Source organism: Opisthocomus hoazin, chromosome 6, assembly GCF_030867145.1.
Source record: "Opisthocomus hoazin isolate bOpiHoa1 chromosome 6, bOpiHoa1.hap1, whole genome shotgun sequence".
NCBI classification, from domain to species: Eukaryota; Metazoa; Chordata; class Aves; order Opisthocomiformes; family Opisthocomidae; genus Opisthocomus; species Opisthocomus hoazin.
Genome location: NC_134419.1, coordinates 25,393,481 through 25,416,141, shown reverse-complemented (window position 1 = coordinate 25,416,141; position 22,661 = coordinate 25,393,481). Strand labels below are relative to the sequence as shown.

Here is a 22,661-nt window from a genome sequence, read left to right as displayed (position 1 = left end):
TGATGTTTTTAAATTCCAAACTGCTACTTCTATTTGTGTTTTAAAACTTAGCATGAAGGGGAACTGGGATGTTTCATTGTGCCTGTCTTCTGTCTTGACCACTCTTTCTGGGCTGGGGCTGTGTTTTGTAATTTAGGTTCTCACACACAGAATCACACACAGAATGGTAGGGGTTGGAAGGGACCTCTGTGTGTCATCTAGTTCAACCCTCCTGCTGAAGCAGGGTCACCTACAGCAGGCTGCACAGGACCTTGTCCAGGCGGGTCTTGAATATCTCCAGAGAAGGAGACTCCACAACCGCTCTGGGCAGCCTGTTCCAGTGCTCCGTAACCCTCAGAGGGAAGAAGTTCTTCCTCATGTTCAGATGGAACTTCCTGTGCTTCAGTTTGTGCCCATTGCCCCTTGTCCTGTTGCTGGGCTGTACTGAAAAGAGCTTGGCCCCATCCTCCTCACACCCACCCTTCAGATATTTGTAAGTATATATTAGGTCCCCCCACAGCCTTCTCTTCTTCAGGCTGAACAAGCCCAGCTCCCTCAGCCTCTCCTCATAGGAGAGATGCTCCAGTGCCCTCACCATCCTCGTAGCCCTCCTATGTTCTCCATGATACTGACAGAGTTAGCAGTTCAAAAGGTGGTGATTCCATTCTGAAAAGAAACTTTATCTCCCTTCTGCTCTAGCCAAACACCTTTGGATATTGAAGTTTCAGAGTTTCTAAGGTGTGGTCAGGTTTTGAACCTGAACTAAATTTAAATTAGGAATGCCTCTTCTGGTGATTTAGAGAGATGTCCAGACAAACATGGGAAGAATAGATCATTCTGTTCATTAGGGAAAGCTTTTCTTTAGTTTTAATTTCTGTCCCAAAAGCAGTAAAATTATATACCTAAAAGGTACAACAAAGTTAATGAGTAGGCATTTTAATTATTTTATTATTTCCTACTGTGATAAATTCATAAATTTGTCAGTTGTGAAAAGGAATTTCAGCATAATCCTCAAGCTTGCCAAATTAATGGCTTACTATCTTGTTACAAGTCTGTGGTGAACCTTTTTGCAATAAATAGTAAATGTATACATTTCTAAAAATTGTAAGCATCATATACACAGATTAATAAATGATACAACTTATAATATACACCTACATTGTATTTCTGGATAGATAAAAAGAGTATTAACAGATTATGAGATAGCTTTTGTTATTCTTCGCTTTCTTCTGCTGCTGTCTTTCTGTAGAAGATGAGAGGAAGCAGTATGTATGATTTTTAGTTCCAGGTAGTCCTCTGTGGATCTTGCTCAGCCGATGATTTATGGTAACGTCATCTTTTTCTGATAGAGTCTCTGCATCTTCTTTCAGAATCAGGATTTCAAGTTTTGTGGTGAATAGTTTTGGTTTTCAGGCTTCCATTGAATAACATGTAGTGAATATACGGTTGCACTGATTAAACTACTGATTTTCCAGGTAATTGAAGCTTTCTCAAAAACCTGTTATTTTTCTATCTCATTTTGTGATTTAGACTGAATCAGTCTTAACAGTTTTAAACCAAATCAATGCAAATCCTATGAGAGAAACAAGTGTAAGAGTATTCATCCAAAGACCTGAATCTTTAAACATTTTTTGAAATTAGTTTAAAGAGTGCAACTTTTTTGCGTGAAAGTAAAACACTAACGCCATAGTTCCACTTTTGATTTAATGTGTCATAAATAATAATAATAAATAATTATTTAAATATAAATAATGTGTCTACACTGCTAGCAAAAGCTAACCTGTCAAGAAGAAAAGGTTGCAGCAGGATCAGCTTCTTGATCCAATTAATGCAATTAATGCACAGCTGCATGAACACAAATGATTGTGCAAGGAAGACAGCAGACAAGTATTTAATAAAGGGCATGACTACCATTTTTTGGCATCATAGGATGAATTTATACTGAGTTAAATTTACCATAGTCATGTTTAAAGCTTTTTGTTAAGGGGGATTAAACAATCTTGTTGTAAAACCGTAAGCCCTCAACCTGTGGGACTGTTTTGTTCTTTTGGGATTTGTATTGTTTTGTGGTTGGCTTGGTTGGTTTTTTTTCTGAACATTGGGAGAAGTCAGTAAGGATTCTCTGCTCAGTTTGTTTTATGGTGACTGATTATTAATAAGTTTCAACAGAAAGAAGTTTATGTCTGTTTATAGGAAGTGCCAATTCAAGATTAATTGAATTCCCACTATGTTGTCCAAGAGCTTTCAGCTTTTCTTTATCTCTTTAAGTGCCTTTAAAAAAAAGTATATTTATGTCTTACAGTCTGTTTGAATTTCAACTTGATTATCTTCAGTCTTTCAGCCTCTTGAAGCATACTCATAGTCGTCTCAACCATAGTTTCAGCCAAGTGGACAAATAAACACATGTATTGGATTGCTAGTTTTGAGTTCAGTTTGACTGCCACAGAGAGCTAGTCTGTGGAACTGAAACAAATGTGTGCTTTTTTTCTGAAGAGTAGTTCTTCGACCTATCATTGAATAGATATTGACCAACCTTTTAAGTCCAAATCTGAAATACACTTCGTCTTGATAAATCAAATACGAATATTCCTGTCAGTGTTAAGTAGAATGGTAGGCAGCCCAGGTCCGATCTCAATCCATTTACCTAGAACATGACTGTATGATATGGTTTAGAATTCCTGATTGTAATTGCAAATTAAGATTATTTGTTTTCAAGTTCATGTACTTTTCAATACATTGACTATATTTCAGTGAGGTGAAGAGAAATTGAACCCTATGGAAGGTATTTTAGTAGGGTGTGACTGAAATGTCTAGAGCCACATATGAACATGCATCTCATAGTTCATTTCTTCTACGTGGATTTAAGATTCTCCACTGTAGCAGTCCAGTTAAATGGAGAAGAATGTTGAGAACAGTCATGTTACTGACGCACACCCTTTTGTGTACAATAGCTTTTTTACATAAAAGCTTTGTTTCGTTACTACAGTTATTTTAAGGGTTTTATAGAAGCACAGTATTTTAACAACTATGTAAAATAATAAGCTTCCATAGCATTTTTTCCATAGTACTTTTAAAACTACTTTTTCACCATTTCCAGAAAATATTTGTCTTCATTAAAAAAAAAATAAATTACTGCACTTCAGTAATTGGTTTGATTTTTTTTTTAATTTCTACAATGAAATCAATAAAGTAGCGAGGTTTTGTGTGTATTTATAGTACTGCTACACGATTTTATTTTTCTTAATAGTAGAAGTATTATGCCCGACTAGTGTATAAAGTTACAGAAAAATTCACTGACTTCAGTGTGCTTAGGATTAAACTTTTAGGTCAAATTTTATTTTTGTAAAAGTTTTTCTGTATAACTTGGTCTTGTATTTTTTGGTCATGTATGAGTTTAGAATTGTATGTATCAGTTCTGGTCATTTCTCTGCCAGTAGCCAAAACTCCATCTACATTTCAGGTCATTGCACATCATGCAGCTGATGCTAATGTGATTTGTCATTGCAAAAATATAACTGCCTGCACCTCTTGTTGTTCTGCAAACTGTCATGATTGTTTAAAAATACTGCTAAATGTTATAAACATAACTGTTTGTCTTGAAGTGACTAATGCAAACTTCACTGCAATTGGTGGTACAGTACTACAGTGTGTTTATACCTTTTTTCATTGCTTTAGCTTCCCCGCTTCGCCATATGCACTGCTGGAGTTCATTTTGATACTTGTGATGTCATGACTTGAAGTTTCAAATGAATTCTTCAGTCAGATTGCATATGTAGGGTACAATTAGATGTGTGAAATCATTAAATGAAACTGCATTGATCTGACAATCTTACCTGTTTATGTGGGAAAATGGTTGTGTTGATTTACTAAGACTGCAGACATGTTTCTCCAGTGTTATTTCTGCTAATTAGCTCAATAAGCAGAGGTTACAGTGCACTGATGCTTACCATTAAATTGCAATTCGCTGTTATACAAAACTGAGAATGTTAAAGAAAATTGCTTTATTCAAGTAATTTATGAAATCTGATAAATTGTTCCTTTTTTTCTTTGCTTTTTGCTTTTATTCTTTTTTCTTACTGCTTCCTCTGAAGTCTCCTACCAAATGGTTTTGGAAACTGGTTCCTGTAAGTTTGCCCAACTGCTTCACTTTGATCACTTAGCTTATTTTGGGAATGGCTTTGTCCATGTCATGCTGGTCTAATCATTCATTTTGTTTATCTCTACAAGATAATTTTAGAAGAGATTGCTCTGCAAAGGTGTGCATAATACAGAACCTTGTTTTTCAAGATTATCTCTGCAAGATAAGTGTAAGATACCATGTTGAAAAGGAATTACTTTTCAGCAGTCAAGTTCTTTATGGGTTTGAATAAGGCAGTGCTACCTGTTATTAACTAATGTAAAATGATCAGGTTTTTTGCAAACTACATTTTCATAAGCTTCTAGTGAACATATGCTATTTGGTATTGACTCTTTTTAAAAAGAGACTTCTAGAAATAGTTTTTGATTGTTGATGCTACATGGTATCTGAAATTTTCTGATTTAACAGTATGCAATCATTATACCATTTGTCTAGCATTCCCGAATTTTTCAGCTGATTTATGACTGCTATTAATCTCTCCCCACACAAAGTAACCCAAAGCAATCTACTTTTAGTGAGACTATAATTTCACTAAATGCAATAAAAAGTAACTGTTCAGGACTGCAGTAACAATAAAGTTTATTTTTTCTGTGCTATGTCACCTTAGGATTATCATTATTCTCCTCTACCATATAATAATTCACTCCTGAAATGTATTCAGATTGTTTATTCTGCAACAGGTTTGGCTGGGAACAAAATAGTCAGCTGTTTAGCTATACGCAGAATTGTGTACTTCTGGTCTGAATTCCAAAGAACTGATTCTGACCTATCTTTGATCTAAAGAGTACCAAATAAATGATCTAGCAGTCCCTCAGATATTTGTTGCCATAACTTGCAGGGGGCCTAGAAGAGAGCTCGAGGGGGACTTTTGACCAGGGCGTGTGGCGATAAGACAAGGGGGAATGGCTTCAAGCTGTGAGAGGGGAAATTTAGATTGGATACAAGGGGCTTTGAGCAACCTGGTCTAGTGGGAGGTGTCTGTGCCCGTGGCAGGGGGGCTGGAAGGTCCCTTCCAACCCAAACCAGTCTGTGATGATTCTGTGATGATGAACTAGTAAATGATTGTTTGTACATTGCAAACAGAATTAAAAATGACAAGGCAGTTGCATGTAGGCAACAACAGAAATTACTTGGTGCTTGAAAAACCAGTTTAAAAGTACTGTCATCTGCAGTATTCAAATTCATAACAGTTTATTCTATACGGGCAATTTGTCTATAATGATGTATCTGTTACAGTTGTGACACAAACAAATGCACTGCTCTTCACAGTATAGTCCTTTAATTTTGGTTTGGAATTAAGATAACACAATTAAATTGAGGGAATAATGGGGAAAGAAAAAAAAGGACTGATCAAAAATTTAAGCACATTTGTCTCATTTGTCTCATTTCTACAAAGCAAGGTGGCTCCTTCAAAGCAGTTTCAAAATATGTTTTTGTTCTATTTTTGCCTAAGGCATTAGTTTACTAATGTTGCTCTTCCAATGCATAAAAATGATATTCAAATATAAAATATTCAGTCTATTGAAAAGCGAACTTCAGTTTGCCTGCCAGTTGTCCATTAACAACTTGAGCTAGTAGTATCTATGTTACTTTGAGCTTGTTAGTTTAGTAGAGATACAGTTGAAACCCAAGTGCTGCTGGTAATACAGTAGGAAGGCAGTGGTTCAAGCTGCTCTAACAGTTCAGCCAGTCTTCTGATCTCTTCCCTTTACTCAGAGCTTTACTAAGTGTTTCATAGTGAGAGAGAGAGATTCCTGAGCATACAGGCAGCTGAAAACTTATTCTGACAAGTAAATTTGTAACATCTACTATATGGAAATGCATAAGAGTGTTCATTACTAATGATTAACTCCAAATACACATGAGCACTAACGATAGAATAGCTGGTGTGCTGTTGGTTCATCTTAACTGACCTTGTTTATATGCAAGCGTCTCGACTATATCTAGACTTGTTTAGGTGGAATAAGCCCAAAGATGCTAAATCGGGCTTGTTTAGGATCTCAGAAACAAGATGCCTGTATTAGCATTTATGTTTAAATTGGCACTAGAGCTGTATTATTTATCCATATTTATTAGCAAACATTGCAATTGATGGGAAGAGTGTCTTCAAATGGAAGTTTATTAAAAATGCAGTGCAATTACCAGTGTCTTTTATTTTTCAGTATCACTTCTTTTATTTTTTCATCCAAATTGAAATACGATGCCTGTTATACCCTAAAGAGCCTAGCATATCGGCTTATATAAGCTTATTTTTCCTTAAGTAACGTGTCTGGCATACTTGCTACAGTGAATTAAGTCCTCTTTCTAGGTCCTCTTTAGTGATATGACACAGTTTCCAGCATCTGTGGGCACTGTGCATAAGGCCAGTGAAGGCATCATTAAAGTGACAGTAGACTTTTTCACAGGATTTGCTGTGCAAGATCACTGTATTATCAGTTTCAAACATTTTTGAACTCTTCATTAAAAAGATGCTATTTAAGAGGATATATTCTTTTATATATAAATTAATATATAAAATAACATATCCCTGCCAATGGCAGAGGGGTTGGAACTAGATGATCTATAAGGTTGCTTCCAACACAAACCATTTTTGATTCTGTATAAATTACACAGGGCTTGTTGGACAATGATGCTAGAGTCCCTCTGTATCCTGTATATTTTATTTCATTATTAAATTGTAATATTTTGTAGACTTAATTTCATTCATTTTGAGGGGGAATTACATGGAGATATTAATATGGTATTTGAAACTTACAGGATTTTCATCACAGGAGGTCACTGGATTGCCATAGAGTGCAAAAGAATAAACTTTCACTGCAAGCATAATTGGCCTATTTCATTAGAAATAGTGGGAAGTATTACTAACATGGGGAAAAGAATATCAACAGTGCATGAAACACGAACATGATTCTGTTTGGTGTTAGTATTTCCCATAGCATGCAAAAATGGCATTTTTGTTTTTGTACAGCACACTTGACACACAAATACCGGTACCTTCTGAGTATGAGATAAAGACTAACTCTCAGGGTTTTTTTAAATATTAATTTGTTAAAGTAAGAGTTCTCTGGGCCAAATGCAAGGCCTTTATTTTTCTAGGACTAGTGTGTCTGCTGTTGCCAGATTAGACTTGTACTTCTTGGGCTAGTTAGAGAACACTGACATATACTGAAGGTAATCCCATGTGATCCTTGACAGAAATGCAGTGACAGTAAGTATAGCCTTTAGGGTTAGTCTGTGGTTCCACAGACGTTTTTGTCAGCAAGGCTAGCTTAAACAATTCTCCCTCCACCCATAAAACCTCTAGCCCTGCCCACTCATTTGTTGCAGAAGCAAAGGAGGAGAGAGACGTTGTAGCTGCATCAATGATCTTACCATGCAGCCCCATCAGCAATTGCTCCAGCACAGCCAAAAGGTGGAGAGTAGGAGACAAGAGACTGGCAGCTTCAGCTTTGCTGGGCAGAGTAGCGTCCACAAAGACTTCTCAAAGTCCCTACAGGGAGACTGCCAGTGTAGTGTTTATAGATGAATGAAAATAGCATAAAATTAATTCGGAAACACTCTTGGCATCATAAGTAGTTCTGTGGTATGACTTGAAAAGTAATCCTTCAATACTGTTAAAAAAAAAATCTTAGTGAATAATATTAACAAATTAAAATCTATATCAGCTTTTTTGACCTCCATTACTTTTCCCAGTAAGAAGTGAAAAGGAACTAAGAATGATGAGTACCATTTTTTTAAGTACAACCCCTTCTCGCCCCACAAAAAAAGAAACCCAAGAAAAAAGTACTCACTGCAGATAAATGCGATCTTGGCATTCTGAACTAATGATCTCTTTATACACAGAGTTGTTTTTCAAAATGTTTCCTTTTATAACTAGGCCACTGCATGGTCATAATGCTTGACCATTAATGCTTCTCTATGTTTATGACTGCTTATAATGACACATGCTAGTAATAAGAAAGAAGCTGATCAAATGCAGATTTCCTTGTTTCTGAATTTGTCATTAAGTCAATTATATGAATGCGATTTTGGGCAAGTTTTTTAGGTGTGTTAACTTCACAGTGTCATTTGACTTGCTAGTAAACTGAAGTTACACCAGGTTAGGATTTGTCTCGTGTTTACACACAGATTATTTCTAATTGTAGAACAACAAGTGTTGAATGTTAACTAAGGTGTATGATGTTGTTTAATTTAGCGTGCTATACAGAGGTCATAAAAATTTGGTAATTTTGAAGGAAAGGCTCAATAATAGCATTGCAGGTTCCTTTCCTCTTAAATTTTATTTATGCCATTCAAAATTGAGCATAACATGAATAGTTTTAAGAGATTTAACACTGGGGATACTCAGCTGTTCATTGAATACTGCTTTTTCACTAACAGTGTAAAACTTAGTGTGAATCTCTTTCTTCGTGTGTTTCAGAGCCTTTGTGTCTCTAAATTTCTTCCTTCTATATTGTAGGCTCGTTACAGGAAGGAGCAAACGTTGCTTAAGCAGCTGCCCTGCATACCATTGGTGGAGAATCTGCTGAAGGATGGTACAGATGGCTGTGCTCTAGCAGCCCTGATCCACTTCTACTGTCCAGATATTGTTAAACTGGAGGGTATGTCTAACATGTCTCATGTCCGTAAAAGTAGAAAAGTCTGTGTTTGATAACTATGTGAAGGGAGTTGCTTAAATATGATATACAAGAGGCATAATTTGTGGTGGGTTTAATATTAACTTTGTGCCTATGTATTTTTACATTTAAATAAAAAGAACCAAGATGTCCTTCCAAGTTGTGTTTACTTGTATGTTATCACACTAATATAAACGTACTAACATATATTATTACAGATCTAACTGTGGCAGCACGTCTGCCTTTGTACTAGGAAAATTGAAACCACCTGGAAAACTCTTATTCTTGAGGCTGCCTAAGTGCTTTCTTGTGAATCTGAGCAGTTATAGATTTCAAGTGACTCCCTATGTCAGTGAGTCAAGAGTTAGTCGAGCTCTGCATAGCTGCACTGCACGCAGAGAGTTGCTCTGTGTTCTGGGCTTTTTGGTTCACCTGATTGTTACTTATATCACTTATAGAGTAAACAAAAATACGTAGCACAGAATGTATTGGTGTCATGCTGTTCTGTAATAGCAATTGTCTATGAGGATGAGTAGCTTCATCTTGTTCTTTTGCTCTGTGGCCTGGTAGAAGTCATATCTTCCTCTTGGCAGCCAAGAGCCTCATGTAGTTGTAAAATGTCTTGGCCGCTAACACCCATCATTTTCTGCCTGTCTTCTGTCCATGATACCTTTGATGTCGTGGGAACACTTACACAGAAGTGTCCTGAGAAATTCAGAAGTATGAACATGGGTATAAAGCTTGCTAAGGACTGAAATCTGAAATTCATCTGCACAACTGCTTATAGGAAGCTTCCAGCACAGTAGGCGTTGAAGTTGAAAGACGCTAAGATGCCTGCATTCACCATTCTTCTTCAGCTTGTGAATTTTGAAAATACAACTTTCAATTTGCATAAATGTTGGAGCCAAATATATGTTATTGTATGTGATTAGGGAAGAGTTAAAACTTGTGTAGTGTTGTATGGGGGTAACACCTAGTTCCTTCTTACTCTTTTATTGTGGCTGAAAATACAGACAGTCAGAAAGATCTTGTATACCTTGCATGACCACATACATACTTAGCAGCAGATTGCTCCAGCATCTGACTTCAAGCAAAACAAGGCACTTGTCATTTTTGAAACTTTAGTTTTAATGTTTGTTAGGTCTCCTGACATCATCTTCCCTAAAGGTACATGAATGTGCATGTCATCATCTCAGAAATAAATTCAAAGGTACTCTGAAGTGACTAGGAGCACTTTAAAAGACTTTGCCTGTCTTCCCTGTATTTAAATATCATTTTTGATGCATGTTAATTTTGCTGAGATTTGGCTCTGTATTGGAACTGAGGAAGGCAGGTAACAAAAACGCATATGCAAAAATGCTTAAAAATGCATTAACCAAAAGAGAAGAAATATTAACCTAGAGTTCTCTGTAGTCTGAAATACATTGTTTCTTCTCGTTAAGACTTTATTTAACTTTCAAATCTAGGTTTCGTTCAAGGAATGCAGGACTAGAAATGACTCCCTATGTCAGTGAGTCAAGAAATTGGCTGTTGTAGAAAATTATGTAATCCCTTTCGTGAATTTATCATGTTCTATGTTAAAACTGTCTAGCTCTTTAAAATCAGTACTCTTCTTACCCACTGTTGCAGTGCTCCATTTTTTACATGGTATTAAATCTTGTTCTTGTTTTCTACCTAAATGTGCTTGTAGCCTGTCTACATGCCTTTGTTGTTCTTCCAGCTGTGCCCTTTGGCTTGAATAACTTCTCCTAATCTGATGTCTACCTTTTTGATACATTTTCTTTCTCTTGTTTTGCCCGGGCTACTGAACCAAGCCTTTTCAGTCTCCTCTTCCGAAGTAGATTTCCGTTCTCATTATTATCCTCAATAGTCTTCCTCTGCAACTAGTCCAATTTTGGTTCGTCTTTCTTGAATGGGGGTGGTTGTAATTGTACACAGAAATCCAGACTAGCGTCTCGCTACTGCCTTGTACAGTGCTTCTCTGTCACTACTGGAAATAAATTTTCTGATACATTTTAGCATTATGTTTGCTTTTTTCATACCTGCATGATGCTGAAAGCTCATAAACATCATTACACGGGCTAATACATGACACCTTCCTACTCTATATCACTTTAAATCAGTGAATCACATTAGAATTTTATTAGATCGAGATGCGTGACTTCACATTTTGTGTTACTGAATTTAATCCCATTTCGGGCAGTTTAGTCAAATGTTTTTTTCTATTGATCATCATCTGTGGGGTTGGGATGATGTCTGATTCCCTCAGGATGCGAATCCTTCTCCTGCTGGCATCAAAGTAGATTCCTTGTCTGAAGAAATCTTTTATCCTAAACAATTTAAACCTGTTAAATGGAGCTCTGTCATACATTGTTGCTTTAGAAGTAAAATCTGATGCATGCTCTGGAAGTACATTTAGTTTACTTTTGATTCAGTTCTTTTTACAAGGACAATCATTTTTCTAGGAAGTTGTTATTGCCACTTAATGTTACAAGAAGCAGTCATAAAAAGAGAACAGGAGGTCAGCTGAGCATAAATCGTACTCAGAGAATACTATATAACTACCCTAGTCTGCTCACTGCTACTACTTCTTTGTCTTTAAACAGCACTTTCAAACAGAGTGATAATTCGTATATCAGAGGCTTCAGATCCTTCTAAAATCTCATATCAAACATCTGAATTCACAAAAACAAATACAGGAGGCTAAACTGATGCTGGTTTTTTTTGGAAGATTCAGGGTTAAGAGCATTAAAACGTACTCTTAGGTCACTATGCAAAGGGAAAGAACTAGTATGTGTGGAGAACTTTGTGAAAAAGCATACATTTCCTACTGCTATTCCTGTATAGAAAATGTAATTGAAAAAAATGTATTAGTGATTAAATATGTTTTTTCATTATATGGAAACAGCAGGAGTTAGAGCATAACTTCTATTTTCACAAAAGGCAAAGCAGAGAAAAATAAACTTGTCAACGGTGAAAAACACAATTCCGGTTTAGAAGAATGTCTAAAGATATAAAACTGCAAAGATAAAATGTAGAGTTGTCATTTTTCAAGTTTCTGAAATAGAAAAATAAAAGCCTTCTGGGGGAACAAAAAAATCAAGTCTGAATTTATCCAGAAAATGCTCCAAAACCCAACAAAGCAAAAAGCATTTTTTTGCAAATCTGCAACTGTATCTAATCTTTGCTTCTATTCTTCCTTTTTAGATATTTGTTTGAAAGAGACAATGTCCTTGGCTGACAGCCTGTATAATCTACAATTGATTCAAGAATTTTGTCAGGAATACCTTAACCAGTGTTGCCATTTCAATCTTGAGGATATGCTCTATGCAGCTTCTTCAATAAAGGTAAAAACAAATAAATAAAAATGCAAGTAGCATCCATGGGATTGTTTTGCTAATTATATATTCTATATTTTTTGGTCTGCTGCTATATGGGTATATGAAAAAGCATGTTGCATCTCTTGTGGTATAGCATGCAACACACAGATTTCAGCAGCATGTAAAACCACCTTCTTTTGGCAATTGTGTTGTTCTTGTAATTTCGAAGTATTTTTAAAAAGCAGTTGTGAAAATATTTATAAAAACTTTGATTTTGTGCAAAACTTGCACGCTTTATCTTAATTGTTAGTTAAAGCATATAATCTGTGATATTTCTGTTGAAATGTGATAATGCTCTGCACTTGTTTTAATTTATGAAGTTTTTCACAAAAGGACAAAATATGGAAGAGTTTATCAAATTTTTACCCACCCTTCTTACTCATTTCTGTGTACACAATAATTTTATGGGTTTTAACCTTAAAGCTTTTTCACTTGTGTTAAATTGTAAACTTCTGAGTTAATTTCACTGAAAAATGTAATGGTTTTATGCCTGGAACACAGGCAGGAACACAATTCCAACAGATACAGTTGTTTGAATACGCAATTAAGTATTTTCATTCATATTCAAGACCTGCCTGGACAAGGTCCTGTGCAGCCTGCTGTAGGTGACCCTGCTTCGGCAGGAGGGTTGGACTAGATGACCCACAGAGGTCCCTTCCAACCCCTACCATTCTGTGATTCTGTGATTCTAAGATTCTGCTCTTTTAGAAAGAGAAAAAAAAAAGTTTTTCTTATTCTATCATTTTTTTTTAAGCCTGTGTGGAAAGACAAGGAGTAATGAATTTATTTCTTGCCTAATTGTGACTTTAATTTTTCGTTCCTGTGTTTCTCTAAGACTTTCTTCTAAATAAAACTTCACTTGCTTAAGATTCTTGTTGGCCTGCCTTTAGGGAATGAAGTATTATTTTTATGGAGTCAGCATATCCATTGCAGATGGGATGTAATTGGTTTCTAAATATCTGGGTCATTTCACTGCTTTTATGATCTTTACAGCAGTCTCACCAGCTGAGTCATAGAGGCCGGACCCTGAATACAGCTTTGTTGTCTCCTGTAGGGTTGAACCCAGTCAAATTGGGTTACCAAATGAGTAATGAGCTTCCAGGGTGAGTAAGGGCAGTAGGACCAGGCCCCATAAGTCTAGACTACTTAGCTGTTGCTGTTTTATTTTGTGTATGCGAAGTTGTGCAGGGACTCCTTTCAGTCAGCTTTTGGTGTTTTTAAATTTCAGGTACAGTAATCTACCCACCTACTTGTGAAAAGTCTACTGCATTGCAGTCTCTTGCCTGTAGTTTCCCAACACATGGTCCTGCAACCGTTATTCGGTGATCTGGAGTAGGACTCTTTCACTGCATTTTGGTTGTTTCTCTCTGCTTACAGATACATGGAAGAAGTGGAACTTGTTATTCTTCAGTTTCATTCGTGACAACTAATAATATGTTTTTTATAGTACTGGTTTGAATTATTTCTCAAGGCAGTACACACTATGAAGCTTTAATTTTAAAAAAGGAACTATATTAAGTATTTTTTCAGTATCCCAAGGCATCAGACTTTACAATTCTCAAATGCTACAGACTTGGTAATTTTACTGTTTCTGAACACTGTTTTTAGAGGGGATATAGATTTCTTTCAAAATTTTAGAGTATTTCTAGAACTGAGAAGGCCCTTTAGTGATCATGTTTTTACAAGTTGCTATGGTGTGGCTACTTATTTAGGTGTAAACGCTACAAAGAAAGACTGCCAAGTTTTTCTTCTAAAACGTGGCACGGAAACTTTGTCTGGTGCTATAAACTCTGGTTTTCCAGTGTTAAGAATTAATTTGCTTTCAAAATAAATTCGTAGTTAAAGCAGCTCTTTCTTAATTTTCCAGTGCATCTGATTAGAGCAAGTTTTAATAAATCCAAAGAATGTTATTGTCACTTTGAAAAAACTTGTACTATAAATGGGTATTTTAAATATTATAGTTTGACTTCTACCAAGAAGTTTAATTCACCTTTATCTCTATCTACAAAATGTATATACTATCAAGTTTTAGAATTTATAGGAGCATGTGTCTTTGTTTCAGGTCTTTGTTAATCAGCAAAAAATTCTATTTCTGTTCGAGGCGATTCCCACTGCGCAGTAGGTGGCATGTTGCTTTTGGGTAAAACTGTTACATTCACAGTGGTGACAGAAAGAATAAAAACCACCAAACTGCTGACACATTACTGGAAAAAGCCTCAAGAAAAATACTACAGCAGAGTTTTTGGAATGTCAGTACTGTTCATTGTGTGTCCCTAGAAACTACACTAGGTATCCTGACTTGCTGCTAGTCCTCGAGAAGGAAGTGATGAAGCACAAAGTGCATACCTTACGTTCTTTACTGGGCACCCTGCACTGTCCTCTTATGTTACATCAAGGGAGCCTGTAGATAGTATATGATACAGAAATCTAGTGCAGGGCTTAACCAAGGTGATTGTGCCCACTTTTGACTTTCCCATCAAAATGTACAGAAACCAAGTCAGATTAATTTAAAACTTCACTTAACAAGCATCCAGAGTCTTTGATCTAGGCTCTCAGATTTTGCAGGAGATGTTGGCTTAGTTTTGCTTTAGCACAGAGGAGAAATAGGCTTTGTCTGGATTTCTAGACAGCTTTAATGTGCCATAATCAAATGAAGCAGAAAGTAAGTTTTGTTGCTCCTCACTTGCCCATTTCTCCTCCTCTAAGAAAAATACATTTGTGAAGTTCTTCATAAGATGTTTACTAATGCGGGGCTACTGATGTTAAAGAAAAAAATATTTGAATACATTCCGTGGATGCTTGAGGCACCACCAAGGGACCATAGTGGTTCCTGGTTGTTTTCCTTTGAGACAGGCAAACACAAGTAGAGAGATATTACATAAAAATGATCACAATATTTTCTGAATCCTCCCTGCATATTTAACAAGAGGAAAGAATAGAAAATCTTGGATCTCTCTGTAGTTGTACAGATTACTCTTTTGCCCTGATCCTCCCTCTTCCTTTCTCCTGTAAGCAGCTTTATCCCGAGACAGGATTTTTTTGTTTTTTTTAGAATGTCTCGTTCTTCAGCTGTATCTGGGAAGTTACATAGAACTAAAAGAGATATTTTATTGTGTCTCGACACGTGCATGTTCTACCTATCCAAAGAACAAGTTTGTAGAAATAGAAGAACTTGCGTGAAGTGCCATCACAGGCAGCACAAACCACCCTGCAGGACAGCAGAGATTTTTTTGTTGCTTCGGCCCAACCGTTGATTAGCACTGCAATGTCATAGTCAGTGTGTAGCATTTGTGGCTTGAATAAAGATCTTATGGAATGTGTAATTCCTGAAAGGATGTTGTAAGGGACATGTATAGTCCCCAGATAGACAGAAAAAAAATGCATCTCACATGTTCCATTTGTCACATGAGATATAAGTTGAAAGTATTTCTAAGAGAGAAAAAATACATTTGGTTGTATTTGGTTATGTTCTCGATGTTTTTAGATCATTCTCCGCCAGTTTATTCTAGTGGGGCTATAGGCTTCATACCTAAGAACAAGTCATTTATGAGGTTAACTGTCAAAGAGGGTACTGACAGCTTGAATAATTTGATGTTTACGACAATTGGAGAGCTCACATAGGAACTTGACATTGAATTAATTAACACACAGTTAATTATTGTCTTTAGTAAGTGTTCCTTTATCTGAGCCTTCAAAAAGGTGGGGGATTTTTCTTTTAAATGGTGATCCTAAACTTGTGCTACTCATTTAATCTACACATATTGCTGTACAGTCCCTGTTGATAAAGGATTGAGTCAGGACTGAGACACAGATCACAACCAACATTACGATAGCTTTTATTAATCCAACTGCTAATATTAATAGCATGAATTCACTGTTAATAAGAGAGAACTATTTGCGTAATGCTTTGATTTGCTCACACAGTTCAGACACTCACACACACGCTCACTCCGTCATTTGTACTGGGTTGGCGGCCCACCGGTGGCTTTTGGGGAGGTATCCAGAAAGTCTTACAAGGGGTTCACCTGTCTCTTTAGGTGTGTATAGACATACAATTGTGTATTCTTTGTCTGCATATGACAGCTGCTGCCCTCGTGGGCGCAGGCAGGTTTATACGACCTGCTGTATGTAACGTTGGCAGTGACTTTGCAAACAACGCAAGCAGAAGCTATAATCAGCACCATGTCCTCGGAGATGTGAAAAACAGTGTTCAAATATGTCACGAGGATAAATTCTAGAAATTAAGGGCTACACAATGTCCACACGTGTGGTACAGCTTTCCCACCAATCTCAGTGAAAAAACCCGCTGCCAGTCAGGCTGCTAACTCCAGCCTGAGTTTGCAGCTGGAGCCCCTGCGAGCGTGCCTATGGATTACTGAAGGACCTGAGAGAGAAGCTGGCTGTGTTCGGTGAGGCAGCGGGGTACATGTCGGGGGAGTCCGTCCGGGGTTTGGAGTCCCATCTGGCTGGTTGAAAAGGATACAGGGTCAGGAATGAAAAGGAAGATTCAACTGGGGAACAGTTCTTTAAGAGAAGATTTCTCTCCTGAGAGGGACCAAATGTTCCTGGCTCATTATTTAAAGGGTAGCAGCGTGGTTTGCTTTCACTGAGGTTAATCAGCCAGTTTTCCCTCTTCTGAATTCTGGTCTGAAACAAGACATACTGGAGTTTTCAAACTGAGTTGTGGCATTAATTAAGCTGTGGCAGGAGATATGACAAACTGGCAGTGCATGGCTCATACGCAGAACTGTAGTTTGGCCTTCTCCAGGGAGTTCGAAACACTCCAGTTTTCTTCAGTTGTGATGCATGCATGTTGGCACTTTAGTAACATAAAAACTATGGATTTGTATTTGAGGCAAGCTGCTTTCCCGGCCTTCTGAACAGAGATTTGGTAGTGCATCATGATACAAATTTTACAGTGTACTTTTACGTTCATTTTGAGAAAATTCCTAAAAGCATAAATGGCTGCTTTTGCATTCAATTTTAGTGGATTCAAGCCTGATCACAAATTATTTGTATCATTTCTATATATGACCTTGTAGTTATTACTCTATAAATATGCAGGTATAAAACCTATAAATATTAGAAGGATGTAATTTATTTTAAGTGGAAAGATTGGACATACTATTTCTGTTAGCTAGTTTGATTTAAAAATTAATCATGATTTTAAATTATAGAGGGGGAATAGAGGTAGTAAAGAAAATAATTTATCTTTTCTATATAAAACTTTATAAAACAAGCTAGCTTATTGCTTCCTTTGATACAGAAGCAAGTAATGACTTTAGATTTTATACTCGGAATAAGGGAATATTTTTTCCAAAAAGATGATCTTCCAAAATCTGTTAAATGGAAGGATTGTTATTGTACAGTACCTGAAGATGCAACAGATAAAATATAACCAGTAGTACAGCTGGCTACGTATGACTAATGAACATTCTGCAAATAGCAAACTGAAAAAGTTAAATCAGTGTCTAGCAAATAAAAGGATCTGTGAAGCTTCAAGTCTGCCATCTGCTGTTCAGTGGTTTTGAGCCAGCCTGAACTGCTCAGAGCTTGGTTGTTTTTTAGTACTACTAAAATACTGTTATGCTTCTAAATGCTTTTGTGTGTAAGTGCATGTGATAATTATGTGACGAGCTATTAGAACTTTGTCAGCATAATCAAGGCAAAACCTGTGGAAATAATATCTACATTCTTTCTAGTCCCAGGTAGCAGGATTACTACAGACCCACAATTAGGTTTTCCAAAAAATAAAGTTACTGATCATCAGTCTTCCCCTTTGTTCATTATTATTAACATCCCTTTCTGACTAAAAATAATTTGTGAGAAAATGCGGTTTCCATCATGATGTTTCACCATCAGATGTCTAAAGTAGCCTCAGTTCTACACAAACTGTGCAGCCAACAGTTTCATTTTTACTTCAGTAAATACTGCTTTGGTGATTTTGGAAAAACAAGCTGTCTTGCTGCAGTTCAGGTCTACATAGAACATAGAAGGAATATCTGAGTCCTTCAAAAAATAGTCACACGATTAAACATCACCATTTCAACATAAACATAAGGAATTGGAGTATTTAAATATAATATTATTTCAGATGGGGGCAAAGCCATGATTAGAACATTTTATAATTCATTTTTTGTAGTAAAAAAGTCAAGTTAAAAATGTGAAATTTTAACAGGAGGTAAGGGGAGGGGGAAATAATAAGAAAAATTGTAGAAAATGTAGTGTTAGAAATTGTATTTTGTCTGAGAAGTACATCTGATTTTTTTCTTTGTGTATTGCTGCCTAATGAAATCAGTGTGTGATAGCAAAATGCTACGCTTAACATTTTCTTTGAATGGAAAAGATTTTGCTACAAACTGTTCCCTCATTCAGTTGTGTTGTGCTGAGTAAGCAGAGACGGGGTTTTTCCTAGTCTATTTATAGCTTGTATGTAATAACTGTGGCAACATCTGGCTGATCCCCCCGCTGAAGTGTATGAGCAGCTTTCAGTCTGAGTACCATTTTGCTGGAGTAAAGGCTTAAATATTCAGGGAAATTGAATCTGAATCAAAACTGTCAAATAGATATTTAAAATTATATTTTCAAAAGTACTGATACAGTATTCAGGTTATCTCATTTATTATTAAACATTTTTGTTGTAAACTTTTGTTTATTTTAAAAAGATGTTCTTAGCCCTCATGCCTGTGGTTAGTTTCTGAAATAAAATGGCATTTTATTTAGAACTTTTGTCAAATGTTTGCTTGCACTCCAAGATTTGAGGTATGCATTTTTAAGGCAACGAAATTAATGCAACAATGGAATTTGACATGTGAGGGACTGAAAACATTGTGAAGCTGTTGAAAGAAGTCTTAAATGGAAGTCTTACATAGTCTGGATACAATTTTTAATTTGAGTACATCCTCTGTGGGCATACACAAAGTGCGCTCAAATACACAGTTAAATAGTGAATGTGAGCAGTCTTGCCTATTTATGTAATTATGCAGTGGGGAAGTTAATGGGTCCGTCACAGAAGACAAAGCAGTTTTCTTCTCTTTCCTACTGGAACACAAAAAGGTTCATCTTTCTGCTTAGATTTTCCTCCTTTAGCCAGTGCATTGACATCAGAAGACTTACAGGCTTTGCAGCCATGTATGCCTGAATCAACGAGAAAATTTTTTCATTGGACAAAGAGAAAGTTAAAATAGAAACTATAAACCGCTGGTTTTACTTTCTCAGAAATTGTCTTATTATTGTGAAAGAGCTGTCAGCTAAATCATCTGCTATACTCTTATAATTGTGCACTTTGTTGGCTGATATTTAATACTCCTCATTCTTCTACAATCCTTCAGAAAAGAAAAAATGTATATGTTGATATGTAGGTCTCTTTCCTACAGAGTTCTGTGACATTGAAGGAGTAAATTATTTGTAAGGTTAAACTAATTTTTAAAGACTATATGCATTTATTTCAGGAGCCCAAATGCAATTCTTTATCTGCAGCAAGGTTTTCTTGGAGACAAAGGAGGGTCTTATTGCTAACAAAGGGCTGGAGATCAGAAAAATGTCCCATGGTCTGCTAATGAGAATGCTTCTTGTGTATGAAGATTGCTCTGATCATATCTGTCATAGAAAAGTCTATACTGAAGATGATCTTCAGTCGTACAGAAAATCTAGAAGCTGACTCCATCCTAAAAAACCAAAATAATAGCTGTCCTTGATCAAACCAAAGGGCCACCTGGCACCATGTCCTGTGTTCCACAGCAGTTTGGCAAGGGCAAAGCCGCAGCAGGTCGAGAAGGCAAGGGCAAGCCATGGGCTTTGTTGTGAGTAGGGTTAAGAATTCTTTCCCATACTGTGTAACGTTATGTGCTCACCTAACATCCTTTATTTATAAGCAGATTTTTCCCTTTGTTTAAAAGAAAAAAGCAAAATTAGTTAATTATTTGCTTTTTTCTAAATTAGCTCTGGTTTCTTTGTGTTACCACAAAACTCGATAGAGACATTGCTTCTCTCATAGAAGACTCTTCTCTGAAGCAAATAATTAAATAAATTCCCACTTGCCCTGAGAGACTTTTTTCCACTTAATTTCATTCTCCAAGAGCAGTAAAAAGAGAGATAGCATCTGCTAGTTTAATGTAAAAGTGCTAATTTTCTGTAGTACAGAAAGTTTTATAGGACCAAATATTAAGAAAGCATTCTTTTTAAAAAAGGTCACATGGAAATATATTTCTGGGTTTCAACATTAGTTTTTAAGTTGCAGGTGCTCTCAATGTTGTTGTTAGTTTGTAAAAATTAAACCAATATGTTTGCTAATTTATATTTTCCCATTTAAGCTGCATGAAAGGTTAAATGAAAATAGCATAAAGTTGGGAAAATAAATCTGATATTTGAAATTTATCAGTGTTAATGATGTGAAAAAATTGGCTAAGGACACTTACTTTTGTAAGTATTTTAGCTAGACTTTATTGGGTTTTATTGCAGAAAGCCTTTTTTAACAAACTGTTTTTACAAGGCCTTTAATTATGGTTTCTAAATTTAACGCATAGGTAGAGATTTGTATTGTCCACACTTCCAGACTTGGCAAGACTGGTGACATGAGTCTCTGCACCTGCTTGAGTCAGCTCAGGCCTGGATGCTCATTAGCCTCATTCAGCTGGTGTTTCTAGAGATGAGGTAGCACTGAACCATGAGGACGTGGCAGCTTAGGTCCGTCTGTGGTCATTTGGCCTCTGAACTCATCATCCTCCACCATCAACAAACCTTCTGGTCTTTTTACACTCCGTATTATATATATACTCTTGCAGCAGAAACTGCTGCTACTGCTTCTGCCTCATTTTCTTCTCTATTGATTTTTTGTTGTTGTTACAGTTCATGTCACCAGTTGTTTCTTCCTTTTCACCTTTTTTTCCCCGTGTGTTAAATCTGATGGCTCCCACACTTCGGTGTTTCATAGCTGTGCAATGGGAAAATACAGTAGGGAGACACATCAACAATGTATTAAGTGTGCATAAATCCTTGGAGCTAAAAACCTCTTCTAACCTGTACTGAACAAACTCTGCAGTTGGCTTTTGGTTTGCATTAAAGACTTGTAAATCTGGGTAGGTCTTCACAAATGTCACAAAAAGCACATACTTGACACAAAAGTCTAAGGCAGATTCAAAAATCCTACACTAAAACTGAGGTTACTAGAGTTTTTCGTGTTAAGAAGCTCTGAAAATTTTATTGCCTCACCTTGCAAACCAATGGGCTTTTCGCTACTCTTTTGTATGGAAATGGCGAATCTGTTTGACATGCATCCTTTTCCACCCACCACTCTGCCCTGCCTGCAAGACATCAGACCTGAGCACATGCTTCTTATGAACCATTTCAGCCCAAAGTTACGTGTATTAGATGGTTGGTTCTACAGATCAGTCTTACTGATCTCATTTTCTAAGAAATCAGTAGAGAAGAGATTGTAAACTGGATGAAATGCAGAGACATATCTAGAATGCTGCTTAATCGATTTATTTGCAAGCTTGTGTTTTAATACAAATTTTTTTTTTTTTTGTAGAGCAACTACATGGTGTTCATGGCAGAATTGTTCTGGTGGTTTGAAGTCGTGAAGCCATCATTTGTACAACCTCGTGTTGTTGTGCATCCCCAAGGTAATTGTGTTAAGGATTGGGTTGAATATGCATATTTTTAATATTTGTGTGTACAGATTGCCATTGTGTTCACAAATACAGAGGATGTTTTAGTTAACAGGATTTGGCAGCGTATAACCCCCTTAAAGAAGGAGCACAGTACTCTTTCCTTGTGTTAATCTTCATCTCATCTCATAAATCATAATTAGATTTTGTTGTCCTTTACTAAAAACTCCTTTAAATTGTTGTGATATAATCACTTGAAAATTTTCCTGACCCGAAACAAGCCTGGAATCCATTTCTGCCCATGCAGGGATTACAAACATAATACGGAGCCAAGAACAGAATTTAGCTTGGAGTGTTCATATTGTTGAGGAGAAGATACCATGAGAAAGGAACAAAAATCTGGGGAAAGTGGGCAGATAGTTAATTGTAAAACTGCATTTTGTACGTGGGTGCAAAAGCAGAGTCTTCTGTCAGTAAATTCTCAAATTTAAAAATCCACCTCTCAGGTAGATCTTGAGATCTGTTAATGAGTACAGAGTCATGGTAACTTAAACATTCATACAGTAGTGTTGTGATTGTTTCTCCAAGAGCTAGGAAGAGATTTTCATTGTGTGGCTTTTATACCTTTTTGGCATTTATATGCTTTATAGTACATAGAAATCTGATTTAAATCTTTTAAATATTGAGAATTAATTCAGAATGTGACCAAAATACTATTTTCTAGATGCAAAATCAGTCTAAGGGTTTTGGGGGAAAAAAGTTTTATCAGAAAAATTTCTTCCAGAAGAAGAATATTTATTTTTCTAAAAAGATTGGTTGCTTTTAATTTTGTGGCTCTTTTTTGTTTTTTTCCTGTATGATTTCTTCCCTTGCTTTTTCTAGTCATTTTTTGTCAGTCTCCATTCCCTTAATTAGTGCCAATATGGGGACTTTGGAAGAG

At 36.3% G+C, this 22,661-nt stretch overlaps 1 protein-coding gene across 5 annotated transcripts in view; it reads left to right on the top strand.

Moving 5' to 3' along the window:
- Positions 1-22,661, top strand: part of CAMSAP2 (calmodulin regulated spectrin associated protein family member 2) — a 95,302-nt gene that overhangs the window by 52,716 nt on the left and 19,925 nt on the right. For 2 of the 5 annotated variants that reach the window (XM_075422291.1, XM_075422290.1), the window contains exons 5-8: positions 4,071-4,103; positions 8,577-8,718; positions 11,941-12,080; positions 21,643-21,736. In XM_075422291.1, the coding sequence (XP_075278406.1) occupies positions 4,071-4,103; positions 8,577-8,718; positions 11,941-12,080; positions 21,643-21,736 (409 nt within the window). Of the gene's footprint in view, positions 1-1,287; positions 1,306-4,070; positions 4,104-8,576; positions 8,719-11,940; positions 12,081-21,642; positions 21,737-22,661 lie in introns of those variants that run through there. The other 3 variants (XM_075422295.1, XM_075422293.1, XM_075422294.1) reach the window with 2 other exon arrangements.